General features: G+C 36.4%; 3 protein-coding genes across 7 annotated transcripts in view; 2 read left to right on the forward strand and 1 right to left on the reverse strand.

Moving 5' to 3' along the window:
- Herp (Homocysteine-induced endoplasmic reticulum protein) overlaps positions 1 to 1,264 on the forward strand; it is a 6,021-nt gene extending 4,757 nt beyond the window's left edge. Inside the window, exons 4-5 of the mRNA XM_013307918.1 lie at positions 9 to 139; positions 868 to 1,264. Coding sequence (XP_013163372.1) covers positions 9 to 139; positions 868 to 1,054 — 318 coding nt within the window. The 3' untranslated portion in view covers positions 1,055 to 1,264. The remainder of the gene's footprint in view (positions 1 to 8; positions 140 to 867) is intronic.
- A 2,604-nt stretch (positions 1,265 to 3,868) lies between these two features.
- On the reverse strand, positions 3,869 to 6,659 carry LOC106115349 (TIMELESS-interacting protein). The gene is made up of 5 exons (XM_013308710.1): positions 6,452 to 6,659; positions 6,237 to 6,383; positions 6,029 to 6,165; positions 5,642 to 5,844; positions 3,869 to 4,534 (listed from the first exon to the last, which is right to left on the reverse strand). Exons 1-5 carry the CDS (start codon positions 6,591 to 6,593, stop codon positions 4,066 to 4,068), a joined length of 1,098 nt encoding a protein of 365 aa, XP_013164164.1. The 5' UTR covers positions 6,594 to 6,659; the 3' UTR covers positions 3,869 to 4,065.
- A 574-nt stretch (positions 6,660 to 7,233) lies between these two features.
- Positions 7,234 to 27,259, forward strand: lig (ubiquitin-associated protein-like lingerer). Of its 5 annotated transcripts, none has more exons than XM_013309969.1 (30): positions 7,234 to 7,319; positions 12,037 to 12,200; positions 12,613 to 12,687; positions 13,169 to 13,291; positions 13,688 to 13,811; positions 14,549 to 14,719; positions 15,041 to 15,120; positions 15,956 to 16,024; positions 16,591 to 16,698; positions 17,054 to 17,167; positions 17,719 to 17,806; positions 18,139 to 18,230; positions 18,531 to 18,740; positions 19,056 to 19,313; positions 19,839 to 19,931; positions 20,284 to 20,365; positions 20,887 to 21,038; positions 21,320 to 21,403; positions 21,645 to 21,755; positions 22,011 to 22,121; positions 22,367 to 22,451; positions 22,880 to 23,064; positions 23,276 to 23,374; positions 23,724 to 23,804; positions 23,910 to 24,048; positions 24,583 to 24,683; positions 25,177 to 25,296; positions 26,510 to 26,536; positions 26,996 to 27,097; positions 27,183 to 27,259. In XM_013309969.1, the coding sequence occupies exons 2-29, from the start codon at positions 12,081 to 12,083 to the stop codon at positions 27,086 to 27,088; spliced, it is 3,195 nt and encodes a 1,064-aa protein (XP_013165423.1). In that variant the 5' UTR covers positions 7,234 to 7,319; positions 12,037 to 12,080; the 3' UTR covers positions 27,089 to 27,097; positions 27,183 to 27,259. The 5 variants fall into 5 exon arrangements, with proteins under 5 accessions (XP_013165423.1, XP_013165438.1, XP_013165445.1 ...); XM_013309984.1 differs by having other exon boundaries at positions 26,999 to 27,097; XM_013309977.1 differs by having other exon boundaries at positions 7,306 to 7,382.

Genomic DNA, 27,259 nt, shown 5'->3' on the forward strand with positions numbered 1-27,259 from the left:
GGGGGGAGGAGGCGCCTCGTGATTGGCTCGATCAAGTGTACGTGGCGTCACGTATCGCCATCCTGCTCTCGCTCGTGTGTGTGTACGGCAGCCCCGCGCGTCTATTGCTCGTACTGCTGCTTGCTGTAACTGCATATCTGTGAGTATATAGTGCAACAAACTTCCTTGGATCGTAAATTACGCTGATGTCACAATTACTTCTATCATAAAAATGCGTAAAAACGTAAATATGGAAGGTGATATTGACATGTGGTAAAAATTTAGTGTGACTTATGCCCATCGCATCAGATAACTTTGTCGGTGTACTCGTGTTGATACGTGACGTTAGCTTGACTGTCAGAATAACTTCGAGTTCCGTAATCGGACGACACGACAGACCGCCAGGTTCCATCAACACCACCTGGATGGCTGGCATTCCACAAAGGTGCGATTCGCGCGCAACTTCTTGCCTCGCACAGCCGCGTTGTGGAACGGTCTGTCCTCGGCGGTATTTCCAAACCAATACGACTTAGGAACCTTCAAGAAGCGAGCATACCATTTACTTAAAGGCCGGCAACGCATCTGCAGTTCCTCTGGTGTTGCAGATGTCCAAGTGACGTTGATCACCTAGGTGTTACCGCCGCTCGTTTGCCCCCTTCTCGGGCAAAAAAAAAACTATATTAGCCTTTTTTAGCTGTCTCGTACATCCATGGAATCTTAAAAATATATTGTTGCCATTTTACAACAGTTATTACCTCCGTGTTAATGTAGTACGACCACATCTTGATAGTTGACGTTCAATTGTTTGCACCATCGATTGATTAAATAAAATGATTGAATTTGAAAATATTATGGAAAAACTAAAATATTTTTTTTCTTATATTTCAGGCATCAAATAGGATTCTTCCGCGTCCTCAATGTTCAACAAAACAATGCAAACGCAAACGCACCGAATACCAACACACAAACACCAACAGAGGAAACTGAACCCGACCCCCAACAACAATCTTTACTCGCCTCCACTTGGATCATAATCACATCGTTCTTCGCCTCACTCATGCCAGAGACAATCTGAATTTAATTAATCGATTCCAATCGTTTTCAACAAAATCGATATTTCGGGCAACGATTACATTTCGATGCAAAATTGATGTATCGAATTTTAAATTAAATTTTGTGGTACGTAGAAAAAATCTGCTGCATATTAAATGTATTAGTTTTTGATTTATTACATCTTATATTACAATTGTACTAAAAGTGTCTAAATAACAATTATTCTTATTAAGATTAAAAAAAATCGAAATTTAATTTTTTTTATTTAATTTAATTTAAAAGAAAGATTGCTTTTAAAATTATGGTTTTTGGGCACTTTTAGATGAAATATACATTAATATGTATAATATTGATTAATTGTAAAATAGCTTCGGTGTTGCAAGATTTTACTTTGTAAAATAAAGCTTCTATATATTTCTTGTAAATATAAACTCAATTAAAATTTACGTAAGCACGTTTTTAAACAACACGGCGTCTTTAAAACTATAATCTATGGTTTAAAAAAATAATGTCATCTTCAAGGTAATGTCAAACAATGTTTGCATGTAAAAATTGCAGTACAAACTTATTATTTTAAAATTGTAATATTCATTTAGCGTACTGATTTTAAACCAAATATTTAGTGCATATAAATCGCCGAGATATTTTTTTTATAAATTAGGTTATGTAGAGTTTTAACACGTTCAGTGCGGACTCGCCTGGCGAGTTAAGTTTTATATGAGAAATCGTAATGGTATTGAACGTGTTAAAATGTCAAAATAATTTCTACTAAATTAATGTAATATAGAAACTGGCTACTATATACCACTGGATAGGCTATAAGCCATAGTTATCTGTGCCTATTTCACTTCCACCATATTGGCAGTTATGATGATAGAAATTCTAATAATTGGTTTTCGAGACCAAAATTCCCGTACAATACAATAATCTCTGGTTTTTTTTTCAAAGATAAAGTGCGGGGTAAACATGTTTCACAGGGATTTTGGTCTCAAAAACCTACCAGAATAGAGATATAATTAGCCGCCAATAACTTCAATAAGAGGTTTGAAGTTGGAATGAAGTCATTTCGGGAGATAATCTTAAAAGTGTATAGTGGTTTTGACCTAAAAGTGTTTTTTTTAATGGAGAAACAACTATAAAACATATTGTTCTCTATTTGAAAGAAGTAGTCATATATCTTTGTACATTTGTTTGCTACAGATAATTAACGCCTTAAACCTTGTTTTCTCTTTAATGGTGTAAATTAGTTCGTAATTAATTTCTTGGTTGAATTAGATCTTCAATGCAGTTGGAATGTTATTTTTGGTTTGTCGGTGACGGTTTCTGTACATTTTTAATATTTTTACCGTGGGTTTCTGAGACTAAAATCTCTGTATAAAACATATCGTCATCTTTGACTAAACATAGAAAACAATATAATGTTTTAAAAGATGTTTCGGTCTCAGAAATCCACGGTTAGTTTACCACATTTAGTTCTTCTGACTGGCGAATTCACTTTAATACGTCAATTTAAAATGGCAGCGAATGTAATAAGAATAGTTATTTCCATTTTGTGGTAGCATTTCAAGAAAATTGTTATAATTAAATTTTTTTACTCTACTAAATTGTTCATTTTCATATTAAGTATGGTATAAATTTTTGTATAAGAATGTAATAAAACCAAGTAGAATATTTTGATTCTTGACCATTTTTTAAACTGATATAAAATCGGCTAAACACTCACGTATATACGTCCGGTGGCGGCACCGACTAGTTTGGAGCCCATTGGGGGCCCTTCATCAGGGTGAGTGGGACTAGTATTATTTCGCGGATGCGGCCCCGAGCTCAGTGAGCGCTCAAGGCCTCCAAGGGCCCCTGATGGACTCGAAACTAGTCGGTGCCGCCACTGGACGAATATACTAGAGTGTTTAGCCATTTTTATATCAGTTTATTGTAATGTCTCGCGAAACTTTGAATAATTTATGTTATTTTTATCGTAAGTTTCTTCTGCCGAAACACAAAATTATATTGGTACATTTTTTTTTATCCCTTTGTCGACTCGGAATATTTGCGCACTGCACAGTACCACCTACATCCTGCTATTCTCCGGTTTATCAGGCATTGTCTTGTACACACTGGAGTGATGTTCTGATTATGTTTCGGCTGTTGGAACCCAACGATTATTCATTAAAATATCTATTTTTGGTTTTGAATTCATTGCCATATTAACAATTATTGCCGTTTGAAAATATTAAGATTATAGTTTAGTATAAAAATTGTGTAGTTGATAGTAATTTTTTAATTATTTTAAGATATTTTATTTATTAATTAAACTTATCGTTTATCACATACAAAGATCATCTGCATTTCTTATTACATAAGCTATTTAATGTTGGTATTATATATTAAATATTTACATACTGTGATAAGGTTTTTGGTTTTTTTTTTGTTTGCACTATCGTAAATAAATAAAAATAAAAATTTTATTTCTTTGTATTTGATTGTCCCCTTTTTTAACAGCTGACTTTAAGACTTATTTCCACTGGTGCAACTCATTACTACAATTTCTGTAACCGAGGTACTATTTTTCACTAGTAAATATGTAATTTTATACAATTTCTTCCATAGCATGTTACCTTCATACATTTTTTTTTTATATCAAAAGGTGGCAAACGAGCGAGCGGCCACCCGAAGTCGCTGAAATAGCGAAGTGACCGCTGCCCATACACATATGCAATAACATATGCGTTGCCTACCTTTAATCGATGGAGGAGAGGATGCACAGAAAGAAAATATCTTTCCTTTTCATACATCCTCTCATCCGGAAAGTCCACTTTCACTTCCCATCCTTGCCTTATAAAGAAAAGGAGGGGAAGGGAAAGAGGACTATATTAGGCCTCCGGGACGCACACTCATCAGACTGCACTTGGAATCGCCTCCACTTGAGGCCTGTCTTCTGTATGGTCGTGGTATTACACCGGGCGAGGCGGGCCGATTCGTGCGAAGATGTTAAACATCTCTACCACTGTTAACATTCTTATATATTTCTATAGTTTATTCTATATCCATATTTAAATTGCTATTTATTTCTTTCTCACATTCTTTTGATGGATTTAAATCATCTTTATGTGATTCAGTGTCTTTTATTTCTATATCTTTGTTTATTTCATTACTAATTCTATTTTCATTGGTTTTTGTTGTATCGGAGATTTTGTTACTATTAGTATGAATGTCTACAGAAATAGATTCATTTATAGAATTTAAATCTTCCTCGTCTGAACTGTCTATTGTATTTGTTCTATGTTTTTTAGTAACAATTATCTCGTCTGTATCTTCCTTACTAATAGAAGTAGCACTAATACTAGTAGTATTAGTAATTGTATCTTGATTTTCAGTGATTGTTTTATTATTAAGTCTAGCTAGACGTCTCTCTTCAGCCAGTTGCCGATTTCTTATCATCCTTTCTCTCTGTTCATCACTGATTGATGGTGATGATGTTGCTTTTGGTGCGGTAAATAGTGATCTGAAAATATTTAAATCAAATTGGTAAATTCTTATATATTTTAGTAAATTATTCGTTTTTTAATATTTTATTTTATATATTATATCATAGATTTAAGAGTATTAGACATTAGATTCTTTGTTAGTTTATTGTTAAAAATTGCATTAATTATAATAAATTGTCATTTGTTTTGTAACAAAGAATACTACATTAATTGATATACATATATACTAGCGGACCCGACAGACGTTGTCCTGACTACACGTCTTTAATTCGAATATTATTTAACATTTGACACTGCGATGGTAGCGCCGTCTGTCGGATCCAATGTAAAACATTCCAAAATCAACAACTACTAATAAATTAAAAATTAATTAAAAAAACATTGTCCAGCGGACAAAATTGTGAATCTAAACCATTCCCAGATCCCCTTGAACACACACAAAAAATTTCATCAAAATTGGTCGAGTTGTTTGAGAGAAGTTCAGTGACATACACACTCACAGAAGAATTATATATATAAAGATAAATTCCTATTTTTACTTAAAATAATCTTATTCTTGCATAGTTTCACAACAATTGCTAACCATGGGCAGGCACACATAGCTTTTTCCTTTAGCTTCGTCCGCATAAGATAAAAAAACCAAGAAATATAGCTTCAGTACTCTATGATAATGAAGCATTCTAATAGCAAAAGAATTATTGGAATTGGTTCAGTAGTTGTTAAAATTTTTTACACTTAATAACATTAGTATAGTTATTTTCATAAATACTTTTAATTACAGACCACAATGTATAGAAATTTTCATCTATTCCTACAATTTTCATGAAGTAACGTGCAGGTCAAGAGAATGTTAGTAATATGTATAATAGAAGATGCATGGAAAGGGAAAATATTTTCTTTCTGTGCATCCTCTCCCCCGTCGATTAAAGGTAGGCAACGCATATGCATTGCATATGTTTATGGGCAACGGTCACTTCACTACTTTAGCGATTTCAGGTGGCCGCTCGCTCGTTTGCCACCTTATGATATAAAAAAAATAACAGTGAAAATAGTAAAAAAGACAATCATAAATAACTAAAAATATTACTTTATATATTAGATTGAAATGAAATAAATCTTATTACCTATCAACAATGGAATCTTCCGGAATGTTTTTCTTCACTGATGTTGGTGCGGGTGTATTTCTAGCCAAGTCTATTTGCTGCTGCAACAGCTTGTCAAATTCATCTTCTTCTCTTTCTACCGGTATTTCATCATCACTGGAATCCTTCTGGACAATGGTTTCTTCTGTTATGTATTGATCTGATCTTATCTTCTGTAGGTGAACCTGCAAAAAGATACAGCTGTAATATACTTTTTGGTAGATTTTGACTTCAAATATTAAGATTCCATATTTTTACTAATATATTTGTAAACATATTTTATACCTTATAATTATAAAAAAAAACAAGGTAAGTGGTTTATATCAAATGATGACTTAAAATGATTGAAGTATTTATCTTAAATATTACCATAACTGGTCTCTTTTTTCCTAAAGTTTCAATCTTCTTTAAACAATCTGCAAATTCGAATTTCGGATACAATCGGTAAGCCCAATGTTCTAGTTTCTTTAGCACTAAATCCAAATCTTCTCTTTCATGACCTTTGCCTAGAAAAAAAACTAGTGCTTTAGGCAAATGTCTATAATATATAAATATTTATTCTAGTAATATCAAATACCTTTAAATTTAAAATCTTTAAAATGTTCAGGAATAACCTGTATGCCCCTTGGACCAGTCAGTCGAGCAGGATTTAAAATGAATCTTGGATTTTTCACCGTGCGTTTAGTTTTCGTACTCGATGGATCCACACGTTTTTTCTCTTCCTCTGCAATCAAATGTTATTTTAACCACAACATTCAAAATACTTTGTAAGTTTATTTATAAGATGAATACCGGCTTCGTCTTCTTTTTCACTATTATCATCACTGTCTGAACGTGGAGGTCTATCTTCATAATCATCGCCTTCAATAACACGTTCCAGTTCTCTCGCTTCATCTGCCTCGTCCCTCAAAAATATATCTTCTAGAAGCGACATAATTAAATAAATTCACTATTTCTATACAAGCAGCAAGTTCAAGCTGACTTGTCAAAAAATAGCGGGAATTTTGCAAAGAAAATTCGAAGAATATAATTTGTCTACGGCTATCAAAGACAAGATCTTTTTTTTAATTTAGTGATTTCTTGATTTTCTTTTTGATTGCGATTGTAATAATCGTAAAAATCCAGCACGCTTAATTTTCTAAAGAAGTATTTAAAGGGGTCTAAAGCAAAGCCAAATAAAATTGTTTTGATGTTTATTCTTATTTTTCCATGAGCTTTGCATTAGACTAAGGCTTGAGATCACCCGATTTGTGATTAAATAAACAAGATTTAATATACCTAGTCTTATTTATTTTTTAAGTACCAACCATGAACTACCTAACTACAAATCATAATGAAACAGCGATTGCTCCACTATTTATTTTTTGGATGAATATACAAGTGGATAAAATTAAAAACTGTAAAAGATACAATGCAAAAGCTAGAAAATGACTTCTAAAGAGTAAACATAGGGAAGAACTAATAATAATTGGACTACGAGTCGAATTAAAATTATTTGGCTCCATAAAATTTGCGTAGGACAATACGCGATAAACCGAAATTATGCAATCTAAAAAATTGGCATTAAAACAAAACTGGCCATTCTTTAAATCGTAACGTCGGTCATGGTACACCACTAGGAAGTCACGTGACCAGCTTGCGTTTGAGAGCGCATTCACAGGTATGGAAATAATACATTTTATTAGAATTTGTGCCGTATTTCGGATAGTAAATTAGTTTTAAGGTAAAGAAACAAAGTTAAGATTTTGTTGTGTACGGATGTGTTAATAAATATGGTGTGAATTTGTGTCGTTCTTGTTTATTTCAACAACAAAGACTGTCATTTTCATACCAAGAAAGGTGCTTCAAGAATGGCGTCCCCCACATGTGCCGCTCGCCTATTGAATTTCGTCTCCGTTGGACGTTTAAGAAATTGATGACGTGAGCTCCGTTATGGTGCAGATGTGCACATAAACGGGCTTTTTGGTGTTTTTGTGGAAAATTTTGCATCATCCGTATTCATATTGGTTTAGTCTCGCGCTTCATTCAGTTATGAATCATTGCCCCGAATTTTACATAAAGTAATGTAAAATTTTACATTATACTGTATTTCGATTGCTCGTGACATTAACCGTTAAAGTTTTGGCGCTATTGTTATAAAGTTGAATTTAATTACTGCGAGTTTCGGTAGATTTGTTTTGTTTACTAATTTACCGCTAAAACAACGCCTTTGATTATCCAATACGAATTGTTATCTATCTTATGTTTTCTTCGACTCTATATAAACACCTCTATTTCCATATTTCCTTATTTTCACAGTTACATACGCAGTTATAGTTGACGCCCCTTCAGAATTCTATTTGTAAATATAAATTAATCTATTAATTGTTGAAATATCTTAAGTAGTCAAGGCAACATAAATATTAGACTTATTTAACAACTATATTTTAATAATTTCCTTTGAAATTAATATTAAACCTTGCACTGAACACAACTAACAATATTTTATTATGTTAAAACTTATAAAACAGAAAATTACCAACATAAAAACATCTCTATATAAGAATTTAACAAGATTTCTCATAAAAAAATTAAAATCTTCATATTTCAATGCAATTCAAATCAAAATTTCTGCTAATACTTAAGGAATCTAAATATATATTGCCTTCCTTGATATCAAATACCCTTTATCCCTAAAGAAAGTTAATATGTTAGGTATTATTGTTTGATACATCCAATATATCTCAATTCAATCTTTATGCATATTGTCTTACACAATCCAGCCATACTTTCTACAGTATTCCTCTACCATAATCATAAATATTAAATCACATTACTTTCTTCTTAAACTGTAAATTTAGTATTAAAATTAGCATGGTGTATAATAGGTTTTTCCAACAACTTTGTCATGGAATTAAAAAAAAAAAACTAGATATAAATATAGCTTATGTTACTCAGTGATAGTATAAGTTTCTAATAGTAAAACAATATTTGAAATCAGACCAGTAGTTTTTGTGTTTTGTTCAATACAAATATACAAATCTTACATCTGTTTTGAAGCTATTTATCTCGAGTATTGTATACCCTTTACGTAAACAAATGAGAAGTTATTTTTATCTTATTCTGAGTAATTATCTACATGTTTACGGTATTATGTAGGTACATTCTGAATATTCTAGATGTAAACAATATGTCAGCATACCTAAAGTTCTCACAGATATATGTCATATGAACTGGAATTTGATATGCTATAAAGTGCATTATACATATGTTACTTGAACAAATTCTATACTAGCTGTTGTGCATAACTTTGTCTGTGCCTAGCCTAGCCTATGTGTTCTCCCAGACTATGTTCTACATGGGTGCTAAATTTCATCTAAATCAGTTGAGCCGTCCCATAGATACCTTCAAACAACTATACATCTAAACATTCACATTTATAATAATAGTAAGATAAGTCCATCCAAGTGAAAACTTTAACTGTAATACATGTGTAGAAAATTTCACTGTTTTTGGAAAGAAAAGTTTTGTAGCATAAATTTCCTATGTGAAATCTTTATATGAAACTAGCTGTTGTCTGCGACTCCTTCGGCGCGGGATTAAAAATAGATGTTGGCTGATTCTCAGACCTACTCAATATGCTCACAAAATTTCATGAGAGTCAAGCCATTTAAGGAGTATGGGAATGAAAATTGTGACATGAGAATTTTATATATAAGATGTAAATATTAAGAAAATACATAGCTATCTGCAATATAACAAATAATTTGGGTGTTTATGGGCAGATTGAGCATTGAGAAGTTTTTCTTAAGTTTTACCCATTGGGTTAATCTAAAACATAGAATCAATCTAAAGTCCAATGGGATAAACCGAATGTTTTTAGATTCCATGAGTTCATGAACTGATAAATGTAAATATAAATAATCTGATTATTTTGTAATCAACGAAAATTGTTGTTGATATTAAAATGAATGTCATAATTTTTTATCTACAATAATATTTATTTCAGAACAAATACTAAGTCCATCTATATTTGCTAAAGGTTATTCACTTTGTGAATTATAAAATCTTACTAATATTATAAATGTGAATGTTTAGAGCGTCGGTGGCTCAGTGGTTTCAGCACTTGACTTGTAATCTGCAGGTCCTGGGTTCGAATCCCGCCATGTATTAATATGTTTTTCAATTTACATATGTACATTAATCCGACGTTCTTACGGTGAAGGAAAACATTGTGATGCAACCTGCACATATCTGAGAAGAAAGATATGTGTGAAGTCAACCAACCCGCACTTGGCCAGCATTGTTGACTATGGCCTAGTCACCCCTAATTTAGGGTAGGCTCCGAGCCCCTCAGTGGGGCCGTATAGGGAGCTGATGATGATGATGAATGTTTGGATGGATGGATGTGAAGGTATCTCCAGAACATAGGCATGGATCTTGCTGAAATTTAGCATAGATGTAGAATATAGTCTGGCAGAAATAATAGGCTACTAATTAAGTTTTTTTTTTATTGCGGCCGGACGGAGTCGCGAGTGACAGCTATTAGGCTTTTCTTTTCCCAGCCTTTTTTTTGTGATCCTTGATAAATATTATTAGCTGTTTGCTAATTTAACGCCTTATAATATAAAAAAAAATCCAATAAGATATCAATAGATACCTCACAATTTTAACAAGATAATAAAAAAATATTATAATGGCTATTATGTAATTTGACGTTTATTTGTTTACATAATTTATGTTTTCAATAGGATTAATATATTCTCGTAATCGTAACGAATTGTGTACGGGAAGCTTATTATAAATTCAACCTTAAGTCTTCAATGAAAGTTGTACGGTTACGATCATTAAACCGTTTTACCTTCAATAATTCTTTTTTTTTTAACTTCGAGTTGATATTTATAAATTTATTATATCTATAAAAATAAGCAGTAAATATGTGATTGTTTGTTTGTTATGAAAAGGCTTCGAAATTATTGAATCAATTTGATTTTTTTTCCACTGTTTGTCTACACTTTCCTTGGGTGTCGTAGGCTATGTTCATTACTAGATTTTTTAATTCCGTGACGAAATCGCGGTTGATCGCTAGTATCGTATAGATCGCATATAAAGAGGTAAAGGTGGTTTAGGAATTTTGATATTTCAAGAAAGAACACATATTTGAATGTTACCTTAAGATAGGTCTGTCTTCACAATAATGTTCCATTAATTCTTGCATTTGTTGAATTAAATATTGAAATTTCTCTTTTCCTTAAGAACCTTACATTCTAGAATGTTCTTAATCTTCCATTTATCCATCTAGTTATATTGGTTTGTTTAGTTCCTCTCAAATTTAACACGTTCAATGCTATCACTTTAGTAATTAAAAATCGTAGCATTATCGAATGTGTTAATTACAGATTAGACATATACGATGGTCACTGAGTTTCTAAAACCAAAATCTCTGTATAAAACAACGTCATCCCTCTCATTATCTTTGAGAAAACAGAGATAACAATATGTTTTAAACGGGGATTCTGGTATAAGACATTCACGGTAACATAATTTATTTATGCAGTGTTGCTTGGATGTAGATCGATAAGTGAATACGCAGTTACATTGTTGTTTTGTAGGTAGTTTTAAAATTCATTGGATTCGAAATAGTCCGTTCTCGAACATGTTTTGTAAATCAGATTCGCTCAAGGATATTTTGCAATCTTTCAAAGGAAAATTATTATTGAACGAAACTCTTCGTAGTATTTAAACCTATTTTGGAATAGAAACTCTTAAAATATTTAAAATGTGTTTTGATGGAGACTTATATGTTCTCAGTTACACTTTACGATTCAAATAAGAATGTGCCAACTATAATAACATTATAGCTCATCAATAAAGAATACGATAATATTTTTTTTTCCTTAAAATCTGTACTTTTATTACCGATTTTTGTCAGATCAAGATTATTGTAGTGTAGTTTCTTATTTAAAACATGTATATCTTTCTCTTTCACTGCTCAAGTTACCTATACTTCTTTCTCTTTCTAAACATTCGTAATTTCTACTACATATGTTATTGCTCGGTGCTTAAGCGCCTATGGCTCAGTGGTTAAGCACTTGTAAACTGCAAGTCCTGTGTTCAAATTCCTTCATGTGTTTTTCGATATTCGATTTAAATATGTACATTTTTCTCCCTCTTCTCCGACGTTCTTAATGTGAAAAATCAGGAAAAACATCGTTATGCAACTTCAACATATCTGCGAAGAAATTCAAAGATATGTGTGAAGTCAACCCACACTGGGCCAGTGTGGTTGACTATGGACTAGTCGCCCGTTACTTAGGGTAGATTCCGGGCCACTCAGTGGGAACGTATAGTGAGCTGATGATGATGTATGGCTAAGAGATATGTTGTATTTGTTTCAGCTGCTTGTAAATAGAGGCTGTAAATATAACTATAGTGAATAAAGATGAGTTTGGGAGCGCGCGCCACCAAGGGTGGTGCGAGGGCGGGCAAGGACGGGAAGCACGCACAGGACAAAGGCAAGCCCACAGACAAGCCCCAGCCCAAGGAGAAGGTCAAGTTACAGGTAAATATATTTATAATCATCCTTCACCGATGTCCACTCTTTCATATATCTCTATCAGCTGTCATAGAATTTACCAATCTAATATCACGATATAAGAATTACGAAGCCAACGAAGGTGGATTTGACGAACATGACATAGGAAGGGGAAATATATACTTTCTGTGCATCTCTTCTTCTGTCAATTAAAGTTGGGAAATACTCCTGCAAATGTAAATGTCTGAGGACAACGATCGCTTCGCTATTATGGCGAATTTTCCGTGGATGATTGCCTACTTACCACTTCTTTCTATTACGTGCGAAAAACAATTACCGAATAATGATTGAATTACCGTTGGTATATGAGATGAAAATCTCCCTTGACAAAACAGTGATAAAATTTTGTCGTAGTCTTACTTGATGATTTTCTTTGCAGGCCACCACAGAACAAATTCGCATGGCAAATATGATCGATTGCAAAAGCGAAGATTCAACTGATGTTCGCAGAATGGTGAGAATATAACCATTATATATAGACACCTATGTTTAGTACAATGATGTGAAAGTTTGCCTACGATAGGGATCAATTACTTGTCAATGATACTGGCATATTTATTATAGATTGACAGTATTATTGTGAAATAACTTGAGAAATAAATCTTTTACTTTGCGTTTCGACAGTCGAAATACCTTTTAAAAAGAAGTCAGTTTAATTTTTTTATATAAGACTAGCCCGTCTGCGTTGGATTAAAAAAAAAACTGAATTAGTAGCCTATCTGATGCCGAATTTCAGTGAAATCATGCAGTTTTTCTGGAGATACCTTCTAACAAACATCCATCCATACATGCAAACTTTCGCGTTAATAATATTAGTAAAATACACACTTATTAAATTATCCGAAGAAATAAAATGCAATTATGAATTCCAGTTGAAATGTCTCATGCCAAGGTATGATGTTACGGTGCACGTGTAGTAATGAGATGTGTTCCAGGTGACCGTCCTGATGGAGATGACGTGCCGCACAGAGGAGGAGGTGTGCTCCGCGCTGCACGACTCCGACAACGACATGTTTGTTGCCTGCAACTTGTTGCTGGAGGAGAGCGAGCGGATACAGGTGAACAGCTAGTTTTATGTGTTACCTAACCTATGTCATTATATACTCAAATTCAATAGGAATGAGGAATTATAACAATTTAGCAGTTGCCCGCGACTCTGACCGCGCGGAATTAAAAAAAACATAATTGTGTAAATGTGTATTTCCAGATTAATTTTATTTGTATGTCAAATTTCATCAAGATCACTTCAGCCATTCATCCATCCAACTAAACATCCACTAGTACGTTGTAGTTCCTTCAAAATGGGTCCAGCCGTTCTGGAGATTACCCAGAACGAGACCTTGTGGACAGATAGACAAAAATTATACTAAATATACTTTTTTGGATTTGTGTATGAATGTAGGTCCGTAGTCTCTGTCTACTCCATATGGATTACATGCGTTATGTTGTTGTAGGGCGAGTGGCAGACTAACGAGAAGAAAAAGAAGAAGCCCCCCGCCGCGGCGGGTAACGGCGAGGTGGAGCCTCCTCGAGACGGCCGGGAGCGCGACGCACGCAGCAGATCCGGACCCAGACCACGTAAGTATATCAGAATACTTTCCAAACTGTCATTTAAACTTTGTACAGTTGTAAATTAACCACTTTTTCATCCAAAGTATTATGTTTTTTATATATTTTTGTGGGTGCAAATGTTGTCATTCAGTGCCCTCCTAACATTATGTTCTCCGCAGTAATTTGTGCTTTCTGCCAAGCCCACAAGTTATTTGAAAAACATTATAACACAGACTTTTTGTAAAATAACAAATATTAGTAACTGTAAAGGAGGGTCACACTTATCATCGTGGCGAAGATGTTTAGACAAGGCTGATGCCCATCCTGACGTCCTATAGCTGAAGAGTGAGCGAGACAGAGAGGATTATGTTTTGATTTTAATTTTTATGGAAATTGTGATAAATTTAATGTGAAGTGGAAATTGTAAATTGAATTAAATAATGTCAGATGTAACTTATGCTTATATAGATTAGCACCATCTTTGAAATAGCTTAACTTTTATAATATACAATCTTCCGCTTGGGTCCCTACCGTAAAGTGAAGGAAACTAAATGTACAGGTACATGTTTGCGCCCCTGTCTATCTGTATAATGTATACTAGTTGTTTCCCGCGACTCCGTACGGGCGGAATAAAAAAACATTGCCTATGTCTTCTTCCAGACTTTCCTTGAAAGTTCTGGAGATAACTTTAAACAAATATCCATCCATGTAAAAATTGTCATTTATAATATTATTAATTATGAATGTGTTGTATATGTATGCAGGTCGTGGCGAGGGTGTGGGTGATGGTGGTCGCGGTGCAGGACGTGGCGGGGGCGCGGCGCGCGGGCGGGGCGGAGGTCGCGGGGGTCGCGGTGCGGGGCGGGGCGGCCGGCGAGGTGGTACTCGCGGCCGTCCCTCACGCGACACGCACTGGAACGACAACAACGATGCTGGTAAGTTATTTTATATTTTGCTGTTAGCCCCCTTTTCCACTAGACTATGTCGCCTTATCCTCCACTGTTAGTCGCAGCCACGTCAGAAGAAATTGTACATATGGTTATAACAATATAGAAGAAGGCTTTATTGGGTTGATGTGTAATCTGTTATTTTAACCGTGGGTTTCTGAAATCAAAATTTCCATTTAAAACTGGTTGTTATCTCGGTTTTGACAAAGATAATGATAAGGACGACGATATTTTAACACAGATTTCGGTCATAGAAACCCACGGTAAGTAGATTTTACTGTAATACTATTTAACAATATTTGTTTTTAGGTGGCAACATTGGTGACTCTTTCCCTGCCACAGAGGACTGGGACAATGAGGAGTGGTCCGGCTCACTCTCAGACACCAAGGTATTATTAAATCTTCTGTCCTGCTCTAATGCAATATATGTAAATGAAACGAAAGATGTTAAATGGCCATTTAATTATTTGAGTGTTGAAAAAGCCCTGATAATCCTGATATTTATTATTTTATGTTCATTTATACATACACACAACTCACACAGTCATACATTTGCTGGATGAATACGATTAATGAGTGTATTGTATGGATGTAAAATAAGCGAGTTTTTAATGCAAATAGCGCGTTGTTAATTTTTCTGACTAAATAATATAAAAATGTTCAATGCTAGAACGATTTGATGTAGAATTCCGTGTCAAAGAAAACGAAAGTGATAAGTTATTAACAAAAATCTAAGTGCTGTAAAAGACATCAGTCAGTCAAAAGCAGTTCTGGAGATCATCATCATCAGCTCATTATACGTCCCCACCGAGGGGCTCGGAGCCTATCCTAAGTTAGGCGTGACTAGGCCATAGTCAAAGTTTTGCAGATACCTTCAAACAGCTATCCATCCATCCAAACTTTCACATTTATAATATTAGTAAGATTGATTAGTGTTAGAAAAATTCAGCGTTTTAACTGTAATCCATTTAAAAGTAATGTTCCTTTAAATAGGTTTATTATTATTTCAAATTTCCATTGAATTTGACTAAAAGTTTCATTATGACCTTCTAGACTAATCAGTTGAACCGATTTCGACCATTGAGGTGTTTGTAATTTTAACTCGGAGTGTAGTACATAGGTTTATTGATTAAGGGAAAATTAACAACTAGTGCTTTATTTTATTTATTATAAAATGAAAATAAATAAATTAATTGATAAATAAAATAAATTAATCTGTTGCAGGTGTTCACTCCGAGTGTGAATGCACAGAACTTGGTCCCTGAGCACGACAACGCCTCGCAGAATGCTACGGTACGAATATTTATATTTAATCTTTATTAAATTAACAATAATACATTTATAAAATTAAATAAAGATTAACTTTAGATTTATTTTAAAAGCGATTTTTTGAATGTTTACTTTTTGCGTGTTTTGTTTGAAATGATTAAAGAAACTTAATATTTATAAGCTACTGTTACACAATTTACATTATTTAAGTATTTATTACTTATGTTATCCTGTATTTATTGTGTTATTAACAAAGTTTCATATATCAATATCTATGAAAAATAAGACTATGTATAACAGTGAGCTTTTAACTCTTACAGTCGCACTTAGCGAAGATTTATGTGTAATCTACACTATGGGTCTGCCTTAGGATCAATTAACAAGTCTAACAAGGCATTAATTCAACAGTAGACAGCAATCAAAAGTTACAAGGAACCAAGGAGGAGCTGGCTAGATTCTAATCTAAATAATCGATAGTCCTAAAGACTAGTAGTTCCCTGCGATGTTCCCGCGCTGGAATTAAAAAAAACCTAGTAATATTACCTAGGTAGTATATTAGTGTAGATATTGTATATAGTATTTCTTTGCAGGAGGAGTGGGAGTGCCCTCCGGAGAGCAACGGGCCGACGGACCCCCACATCACCTCCTATACGTACCACAACACTGCGCAGGCGCACCACCACCAGTCCATGCTCGAGGTGAGGCCACACACATAAATGACAGGTTTTTTATATAGCAACACTATACAAGAATTAATGCTTTCTCTTGGATATTTGTGAGTGCCTTCCTTTCACGGCCATATAGTTACATTTAAATGTTTAAAACAAAACTCACGAAATTTTTGTCCCATTCGCAATCGCAATATAAAGTTTTTTTTAAGAAAAGGTGTAATAACAAAATGATTAGTTGTATTGCAAAGTACTGTGTTTGTATTTCATTGTATTCGACACGTGTAAAGAGTTTAATATCTACGAACTTGATATTATTGAGAGGTTTATATGATTGTAGATTAATGTACCGAATGTTAGTTCTAAAAGTATTTGTGTCTTGCAGCAGCAGCAACAACAACAGCAACAGCAGCAGCAGCAACAGGTGCTTAGCGCGCCCAAGCCGGAGCCCGCAGCGGCGCCCGCGCCTGCAGACCCACATCTGGCACATCACCATCAGGTAACAACAATCATCCACCTATTGATCTATTTAAAAAAGCTTTTCGCTCGTACCATGGACGTCGCCAGGAATAACTAAAACCGAATATGAGAATCAGGGAGAAAAAAGTATAAAAAGGTGCCTACAATAGCTATAAACCCTTAGTCAACTCAAAAACTACTTTTTAGTTTTTTTTTTTAACATTGGAATATGTTAACCACTTTCTTAACATTAAGTATTTGTAGTACTATCCCCCCTAGACATAACGTAGACCGGATGGCGATGGCGACGCCCTTGGCTTAGATATCAAGACCCATAACACAGTTAATAATAATAGCATAATAGCGCACTAGTAAACTTCTAACCCAGTGGCGTACACTCAGTGTCTACGATGCTGATTGAGCGAGATAAAGATATAAATATTAGAAAAAGATAGTCACTCTCACGTAATTTTCTCTAAACTAGTTCAGTAGATTAAGGGTTAATGACCCTAGGTCTATCAAGCTACTTTCCTGTTGGTTGTTGATTGTTGTAATTGGTGGAAGAAGCTAAATTGTATGTATGTTTTGTAGCAGCCGATGGGCATGTCTGGCAGTCTGAGCGCAGCGCAGTCGCAGTACCTCTCCCAGCTCACCCAGCAGTCGCAGCGGCATGACAATAGTAAGTTACCCTATTACTGTCCACCACGACTTATTTTTTTATATAATATTATTAGGTGGCATACGAAACATGGCATCCTGAATTCGCCGAAATGGGGATCGCTGCCCATAGACATACGTAGTTGCAGATGCGTTGTCTACCTACAGGTACTCAGTTACTCGGTGGAGGGGACCCACAGAAAGAAAATATTTCCTCCCATGCGTCCCTCATACAAATGTAGTTTCCCTTACCGTCTTGTCCAGGAAAGAGAACTAACAAAGTAAAATATAATCAAACGTGTGTCATCGTTACGTAACCTTGACGACAGTTTTAAGTGTTTTTAATATGTGCAGGTGTATACACCAGCAACTATGGCGTGTACGGCTCCGCGGACATCACCAGCCAGCGCAAGACGCAGCGCGCTAGGGTTCCGCCGCCATCCAAGGTATTGCAACTCATTTCTAATGACATTATACCGACAAAATAGAGTAACCACCGGTTTCTGCAACCAAAATCCCCGTTTAAAACATATTGTTATCTCAAACATGTCAAAAATAAAGACAAGGATGACAACATGTTTTGAACGGGAAGTTTGGTCTCGGAAACTCATGTTAAACATACGTTTTTATTTATTTCATATGAAAAACCTTTGTTTCATTGCCTTTTGCCGCTAATTTGCTTTTGAAGATATGCTATTGTTTCTGGACCCAGCATTTTTATTTTTCTTCTCTTTTCATAATAATAGATACCTTCATCTGCGGTGGAAATGCCGGGCGGCGGTGAATCGAGCGGCGCAATGTTCCTCGACGTTCAATTCGGTGCCCTGGAGCCGGACACGCTGCACGACACCGCGCCCGCGCAGCCCCAGCACCAGGTGCCCTCGCAGCACCAGGTGCCGACCCAGCACCAAGTACAACAGCACCAGAGCCAGCACCAAGTGCAGTCACAACACCAGGTATGGATCGTTTCAATCTTTTTGACCACACAAGACACGCCTTTCTCCTGATGAGTGTGGCCGGCAAAATAGTAACCAAAAAGGGTGGGTAGAAAGTTTCTTGCCACTTTTTCATAAGCTTTGACGGAGGCGTATAATAACAGACAATATCCCTTTTCTGTACATCCCCCTCTCTGTCAAAAGGTGTAGGCAGCACATCTGTAAAGCTAGGTGTTTTGGCGGAATCTGTGACATTGACAATCGATAATTTCGCTTAAAGAGCGAAGTGACAGCTTGCTTATTTGTCGCCTCTTACTAAAACTAAAAATCAAACAGGTGCCGTCCCAGCACCAGGTGCAATCGCCGCATCAAGTGCAATCTCAGCATCAAGTGTCGTCACAGCATCAAGTGCAGTCGCCGCACCAGGTTCAATCTCAGCACCAGGTTCAGTCGCAACACCAAGTGCAGTCGCAACACCAGGTGCAATCAACGCACCAGGTGCAATCACAGCACCAAGTGCAGTCTCAGCACCAAGTACAGGCTCAACACCAGGCTCAGCATGTTCCTCAGACTCATTCCCAACCTCCTAAGCAGGTCAGTATTGAAGAATAATTAGCATATACGAAATGTACGCATGTACGAAACCTACTCTAGAGTGTAGATTTATAGCCGTAGTCAGTCTTTAAATGGTCACAGAAATATACAGGGTGTCCCAAAATTCAACGATAAAACGGAAATGGTATATAGCCAGCTCGATAACTACAGCGGGAAAAATTTTTGCTTAAAAGTTACAATAACTTTTGTAATTTTTCTTATAATTTGATACCCTCTACCATATGAAGATATTTCTGCAATTTTTTTTGGGTTAGCTACCTAAGTACCATAGCTATTGATTGAAGTTAAAAGAGGATTCCGTAAGTGACTCTGAGTATGATGTGAAACATCTAAACAAAGTTTAAGTAACCATTAAAAAGTTCGGCACTAAAGATGTCAGATCTCGGTTCTTACCTATTTAAGAGAGCAAGTTGTCGTTCAAATTGCATTATCCCGTAGAGTGTCATAGGTAGTCTTTTTTTAAAACTATTGCTTGTAATGTTTTTGTTTTGTGTTTGTTTCCAGGTGCCGTCAGTGGCGGAGTCCCAGCCGGTAGCTACTAGTCATGAGAACGCAGTTGATGTTTCCAGCAGTAACTACCACACCAGCAGCACAATGGTATATTTTACTAACATTTATCCTAGGTTTCTGAGACCAATTTCCCTGTTTAAAACATTCCTGACTTTATATTTGACAAAACAACGATAACAATATGTTTTACGCATGGATTTTGGTCAGAAACCAACGATTAGTTGTTTAATTGTTACTTTAGCAGTTCCATAGTGCACAATTCTTTAACTACTCAGGTACGGTCAGCGCACCAGTTTTCGTCAACCAGACCAATGTACCTTGCGACATATCAGCTGTTACTCCTTTAATGTCACCTTTCATGCGATCCATCTTTGCTTAGGCCTAGGTCTGAGTCTCATTCTTTAAGTATATCTATAGCTAACTAAATTAACTTCAACAGCTAAGTGACAGCTTATCAGCAGTAGACACGACGGCGACAAGTCAGCCTGTCACCTCAGAGCCTGCAGTCACCAACGCCACATGTAAGTCACAGTTTATAAAGTTTCTTTCACCACTTGGTACATGATAGTTTGTATAGCACGACGCTAGAGCCGCGCGACTTTTTAGTCGCGTCGCGTGTAAATGTCGTGCGATAAAATGTCGGCCCCACACCCCACACCCACTGCAACCCATGCCGTAGTGGTTGGTTGTGAGCCGGACATAACATGTTCAATTGATTCAAAGGAATAAATAAATGAACAATTGAACCTGGATAAAAGAAATCTGGATAAGTGAGAAACCTCCATAAGCGAGAGTAATTGTTCGGTGACCTCCACAAGCGAGAAACCCAAGTTAGAGAGAAACCTCAATAAACCGGAACAATATCGCGGTCCCTTGGACTCTAACTTATCCAGGTTCCACTGGTCGTCTTTCACAATCATATTTACATTTAGTCACAATAATATTTGTGGTTAACTTCCTTATTTAAAAAAAAAATGATAAAACGATTTTATACATGTCTTTAGACAGTGTAAACTCTTGGTTAAGTTAAACGTATTTACAGCACTAGAGAAGCAGCTGTCAGCGTCGATGAAGCAGATGTCAGTGTCGGGCGTGTCGGGGGCGGGTGCGGGTGCGGGCGGGGAGGCGGCCGCCAGCGCCGCGCCTGCGCCTGCGCTGCATGCCCCCCAGCACTACGCGCACCACAGGCCAAAGGTAAAACGTCCTGAATAATATCTAGATCTAAACCTAGTTACCTTTATCTATATCTTAAATGTTTAAAAAACTTGTTTGAAGTCGAGTGGGGTCTCTAGTATTACGAAATCTGACACTTGTTTATACATACAGTCGAATCCGGATAAACGATTTTTCTCACTTATAGAGGTTTTATCCAGGTTTTACTATATTTTGTTACATTTAATCTGTAGAGTATAGTCCAAAATCTTTAATTATGTTATTTGAATATAAAATGTATTTGTATATTTTTGTGTGTGCAGACAGTGGGCCAACAGAATATGTACCCACACCACGCGGTGTCGCACCATCCACCCGTGTACGGAGCCAATGTGTACGCGCCACAGGTATGTTGTCTCACGTGTCTCCACTGCAGAAACATTGTGAATACTTCTCAGTCTCTCTGAAGTGAAAATAAGATCATCTCTAAGAGTCTTCCTGTGTTCTATAGACAGTGTTCTATATTTATGCCAAATTTCATTAAGATTCATGCAGCTGTTCCGTAGATGCCTTCACAAAGATTCTTGCATCCATCCAAACATCCGCATTTATAATATTACTAAGATTGGTAAAATTTGTTTGTTGCAGGTAAACTCATCGAATGCAGCGTCACTAACGGGCGCGTCTGCGATGACGGCAGCTGCCTACCCCTCCAGTGTCACTCTGACGCAGTACCAGCCCATCATGAACTCATACCAGGTACACCGAAAAAAATTTTTTTTCGTCGAAGATTATAAAATGGCAACCCAAAAAAATATGGCATTAACATCAAAAGCCTTAATATTTGATAAAATTTTATTTATTTAAAAGCTTTATGCTACCAATTAATTTACCAAACACTCAAAGTTTGAAGATCTTTTCTTCATTTAGATGTCTAAAATATTGGCATGTACAAATAATATATGTCTTATAATGTTCGTACAATGTAACCAGTATAACATGTTACGTTTACAGACGTCATCATCAGCGGGCGCTTACGGCGGCAGCGCGTTGTACACGGCATCTCCCTACACCGCGTACCAGCCCTCACCGCAACCTAAACCACAGCCTAAAGAACAACAACAGGTATCTACATATTAATAAAATTGAATTGTTTGTATGTAAAATAAAAAAAAATCATATCTTTAATTTTTCTGTATGTCTGTCCGCAAGACAATTTTTGTTTTGTGTAATTTTAGAAACGGCTGGACCTATTTTGACGGGCCTTTAACTGAATCGTAGCTGATTTATGCAGAAGTTACTTAGGATATTTTTTTTAAATTCATAGTTAGTATTAAAAATATATATAATTTGTAAATTTTGTGTTGCAGTATGACAGTTCAGTGGCGTCAAGCAACAGTCTAACGAGCACGTCAACCACGCAGACGTCGACTGCCAAAGTTACCACCACAACAGGTATGATTTGTAATGCCAAAGTCGAAAATATATCAAAAATTTAAAAATTTTACAATTGGACTGAACTAATAGGAGAAAAACGAAAAGCTTTAATTATTTGGCGTTAGCGCAGAGTTTCGTCTGTCTAATTACGTATACGTCATTCTTGCTATTTAAAAAAAGTATGCCTTTTAAATTGTTTTTTTTTTAAATAATTTATGGAATATCTTCACAAACAACAAACGGAAGTCGATGCTCTTTTGTATATCCTGTGGTATATTTAGTACTGCTGTCACTGTTAACCATGCCGAGTGAGCTACAAAGCATTTTTTCTCTCCATTATGTAATAGTTAATTGAACAATCTGAAATAATTTTTTGCACTTTCATTAACAATCCAGTAGGTAATTTTTTTTATATCAATAGATATTTAATCTATTGTATGTTCCAGTGAGTGGAGGTAACGCGGTGAGCAACGCGAGCGCGGCAGGACTGGGCGCGGCGGCGGGCGCGGGCGCAGGTGCGGGCGCGGGCGCGGCGGTGTACGCGGGCGGCGCACTCTACGGCGCTGCGGGAGCTCCCACTGCATACGCATACGATGACCAGCTGATGCGCGGCGCGTTGCCGCATCATATGGTAAATATACTTCACTTGCAGTGTGTTTCTGAGACCACAATCAAGTGGGTTTGTGGTCAAATAACTGGTTTATTTTATTTGATAAAAAAAAGACAAGAAAAATTTGACAAAGATTACAGTGTCAACAATGTTTGAAGAACTGACCTTAGGATCATGGAGACATTACTAGTTATGTTAAACTATATCAAAGATTGTTATTGTATTGTATCAGGGTGGATACTACGAGACTGGATATGTAGCGCGCGAGGGCACCTTCGGTCTGGGTGGCGGAGAGAGGTTCGGCAGGACGGACGCCGCCTCACCACAACAGGTAATATCTACATTCCATTGCATTCAAAGATACATAACAATTAGTACATAACATATAAGTTTTCTTAAATTATATGGTGGCAAATAAGCAAACGGCTTATTGAATTCGCCGAAATAACGAAGAAACTGCTGCCCGTATACATCCTTAATCACAGATGCGTTGCTTACCTCATATCCATGGAGGAGGGGATGCATAGAAAGGGGATATTTTCCCTTGATGAGTCCCCTTTCTCTTCCCCTATGAGGAAAGGATGGGAAGGGAAAAACGAGACGAAATACAGGAATGCTTCCACTTGACGCCTGTCTTTTATATGTGACATTAGTGACAATACATGATCGTTTTGTTGCAGGTGCCAGCCGCGTTACCGCCCGGCTACGCCTATATCTACCAAGCACCTCCTACCACGTACCAATATGGAGTCTACCCCACGGTAATTAAAAAATAAATATATGAAAAATCATCACTAGCTTTAAATCAATGGTATACGTTATATTTAGGAGCGAAATGCTTTATATAATGTGTTACTGTATTCCAGTACGGCGGCAACTCTAGCGTGGGCGGTGTAGGCGGTGTGGGGGGCGTGGGCGGAGTGGGCGTGTCCGGCGGCGGCAAGGTGTCCGCCTACTCGCAGCAGCAGCAGCCTCCCTACGACGCACAGGACTCATACAAACCTGGTCAGTCATACATACAGAGTAAATAATAAATTGCAATCAATTTGTTATGATGGGTTTCCAATGTAGAAATGTTTTAGTAAAATATTATCATGTCATCTTCTAAAACCATAGACAATATAATTACCTCTCTATACGTACCCACAGAAAGGCTCGGAGCCACTTAGGGTAGGCTCCAAGTCTCTCTGTGTGTGGAGTGACTAGGCCATAGTCAACAACACAGGCCCAGTGTGGGTCGACCTCACACATCTCTTTGAATTTCTTCTCAGATATGTGCAGCATTACAATGTTTTCCTTCACCGTAAGAACATAGGATAAATGTACATATGTAAATGGCAAAACACAATGGTAGATGGCGGGATTCGAACCCAGGATCTGCAGATTACAAGTCAAGCGCTTAACCACTGAGCTACCGGCGCTCTAAGATCTATCGTCATAGGCAATATGTTTTACAATAAATGTTATTTTTTATTTACTATTAGTGCTATTTAGTGGTTTATATTTATGACTATATAATAAAAGTGGTATTGTGTTCAGGCGGAGCGTACTCAGGCAGCTCGGGCAAGGCGGGAGGTGGCGGCGCTGACCTCGGCAACGTTATGTACAACAAGACCCACGTCGCGCTCAACAAGGTCAATGTGAGTCTCACACTCTATCACTAGCTGTACGGAGACAAACTTCAAGCTATATGTAGGTGGCGCTAGCGTCAACTGCCTAAATTATATATTGTCATTCTAGCGATTTGAAATAATTTATGAACTACTAGCAGTCGCCCGCCACTCAGTCCTGGTGTAAAAACATAATTAATAGCCTATGTGTTCTTCCAGATTATGTTTTATATGTAGGTAATTTTATCAAGATCCGTTGATCCGTTCTGGAGATACCTTCAAACAAACACTCGTCCATCCATCAAAACATTCATATTGCTAATTTTTGAGTGAAATTTGACTGAAGTGGTTGCTATGATTACAGTCCACAGAGTACTTTGTATATCTGTGGTATGTTTATTTCTCTTTATCATGCTGACGTCTATACTGAACTAAAGGCAGTTTTTCTCCACATTAATGGCTCGAACTTTTTTTTTCCTATATGTAAGTCATTTTTTTTTAAATATTTATGTTTTATACACAGAGCTACGAGAAGGCGGCATTCCATAGCGGCACACCACCGCCCTTCGGCGCCGGCAGCCATCTGTACATCCCCGCCCCGCCGCACCACCACCCCCACCACCACGCGCCGCAGCAGCACCAGGTACACAGACACGTGCCCACTGGGACACAGGCACAGACACATAGACACAGCAACGATGACAGACACGTGCCTATTGATTCATCATCAACCTGCCCTTATCCCCACCAATACCCATTAGAATTATTTGGCGCGAATGGCGCACTTTCATTACCAAATCAAGTGTCGGAATGATTAGTGAGGAGACATAAACGTCGACATTTTTAGTAAGGATAGTGTTGCGCCAATACACCGGCACACTGTCGGATTTTCTACCTAACACTACGAAGGGTCGGTTTAATATGTACTCCATACTATCAACTGTCATATCTGAATCCACTCCCTTCTTACGCATATCCTCTTTACCACAATCCATACATTCCGATCACATAATACATTGTACACAACGACATTGATTTTTTAGTCACCGTGACTTGAACGCATTTTTACTGACTTATAGACTGACAAGGATCTGACTTGGTGGAGAGACAAACTAAATTATGTCAGCTCACAAGCGCCCCTCTATATATATATAGAATACTTACAAAGTTAAGTTTGTACTTAGTCATGTTATTGTTTAATGTAATTTTATATCTCTAAGTAGGTTTTATATGTTCTGACAAAACCAACTGCGATAGCAGTGCCTCTCATGGACTAAATGTCTTTGTTTGAAAACCCATATTTATTATGATTTAGACTATATTTGCAATTATAGCATGATACAACATAAAATCAAGATGAATATTTTAGAACTACAAGAATATCTGTTCCGGTACGCTTAAGTCTAACTACAGTATCACAGCTCACTAGCGCCCTCATGTCAACGTCAAAATGTAATACCGCGTGGAATGAAAAAAAACTTAATTAGTTCCCGGCATTTATTGGAATTTTTCCCACTTTTTAAACCTTCACGAATATTTTAAGACCAAGGTTTAATCCTTTCAGCCGATGTCCAGTTTTAACGAGACTAACGAACAGCGATTTATTTTTATATATATAGATTATGTCGTAAGTAGGTTTTACATATTTTCTGACATAATAAATCGCGATAGCAGCGCCTCTCACCAAACCAGATATCCTTGTTTGTTTATTATTTATAAGAATTTATATATTTGACAGTTTTAAATATTGTAGTTATATTTATCGCTGCATGAAAGCCCTGAATTTGTTTTGCATGCGTTTTATTTTGTTATATTTTTGATTTATTACATTTCTTAGAGTTTGCTTTCGTTTGTAGATGGATGTTCGGGTGAACAATAGGCGGGTAAGTTTATATATATATTTATCTTTATCACATATTTATATGCACTTATATATTGTATGTTAACCTTATATGTATATTATATATTTATATTACCCGCCTTTTATATATTGCATGGTTAGTGTATTTAAAGTTATGCATTCAATGTTTATAATTTTTTGTTTTATGTCTCGATGTTATCAAAGCATGTTCAAATTTGTTCGTTGTGTCCCTAATTGTTGATTTTAAATAATAAAACGCGGATAATTAGAAATAGGGTCATTACCTTTTACTACACATTGTTAATCCTTTTGAATAATTGTGTTGCTTTAAGGCTTTATCTTATAGGAAAAATATACTAATAGTTTGCTTGACTGTATGTTTTAGTAAGATAAAGGTGTGAAAACTTGTTTGACAAGCCTCCTAGTTATATTAAGTAATGTGTAAACAAGAGTAATCAAGTATTGTTATGTAATTGTGCAGCAGGAGAGCGGCGCCGGGGGCGGACGCAGCGCGGCCTCCAAGCCGGCCTCCAGCAAGCCCAACTACTCGCAGTCCTACTGGGCGCCCAATTAGCCCACCACGGTAACCGTAACTATTGTTTAACTATGGCTTATTTTATACTTGTGTGTTATTTTCAGTATATTGAACTAACTGTTGTTGTTCACAGGCGCACTACCTCCAAGTCGTCAGACACCTGTACATAGAGCAGGACGCGCCCCCCCTCGCGCAGCCCCGCACAACCCC

This window comes from Papilio xuthus, unplaced genomic scaffold (assembly GCF_000836235.2).
Source record: "Papilio xuthus unplaced genomic scaffold, Pxut_1.1 DF829660.1, whole genome shotgun sequence".
Taxonomy (NCBI): Eukaryota; Metazoa; Arthropoda; class Insecta; order Lepidoptera; family Papilionidae; genus Papilio; species Papilio xuthus.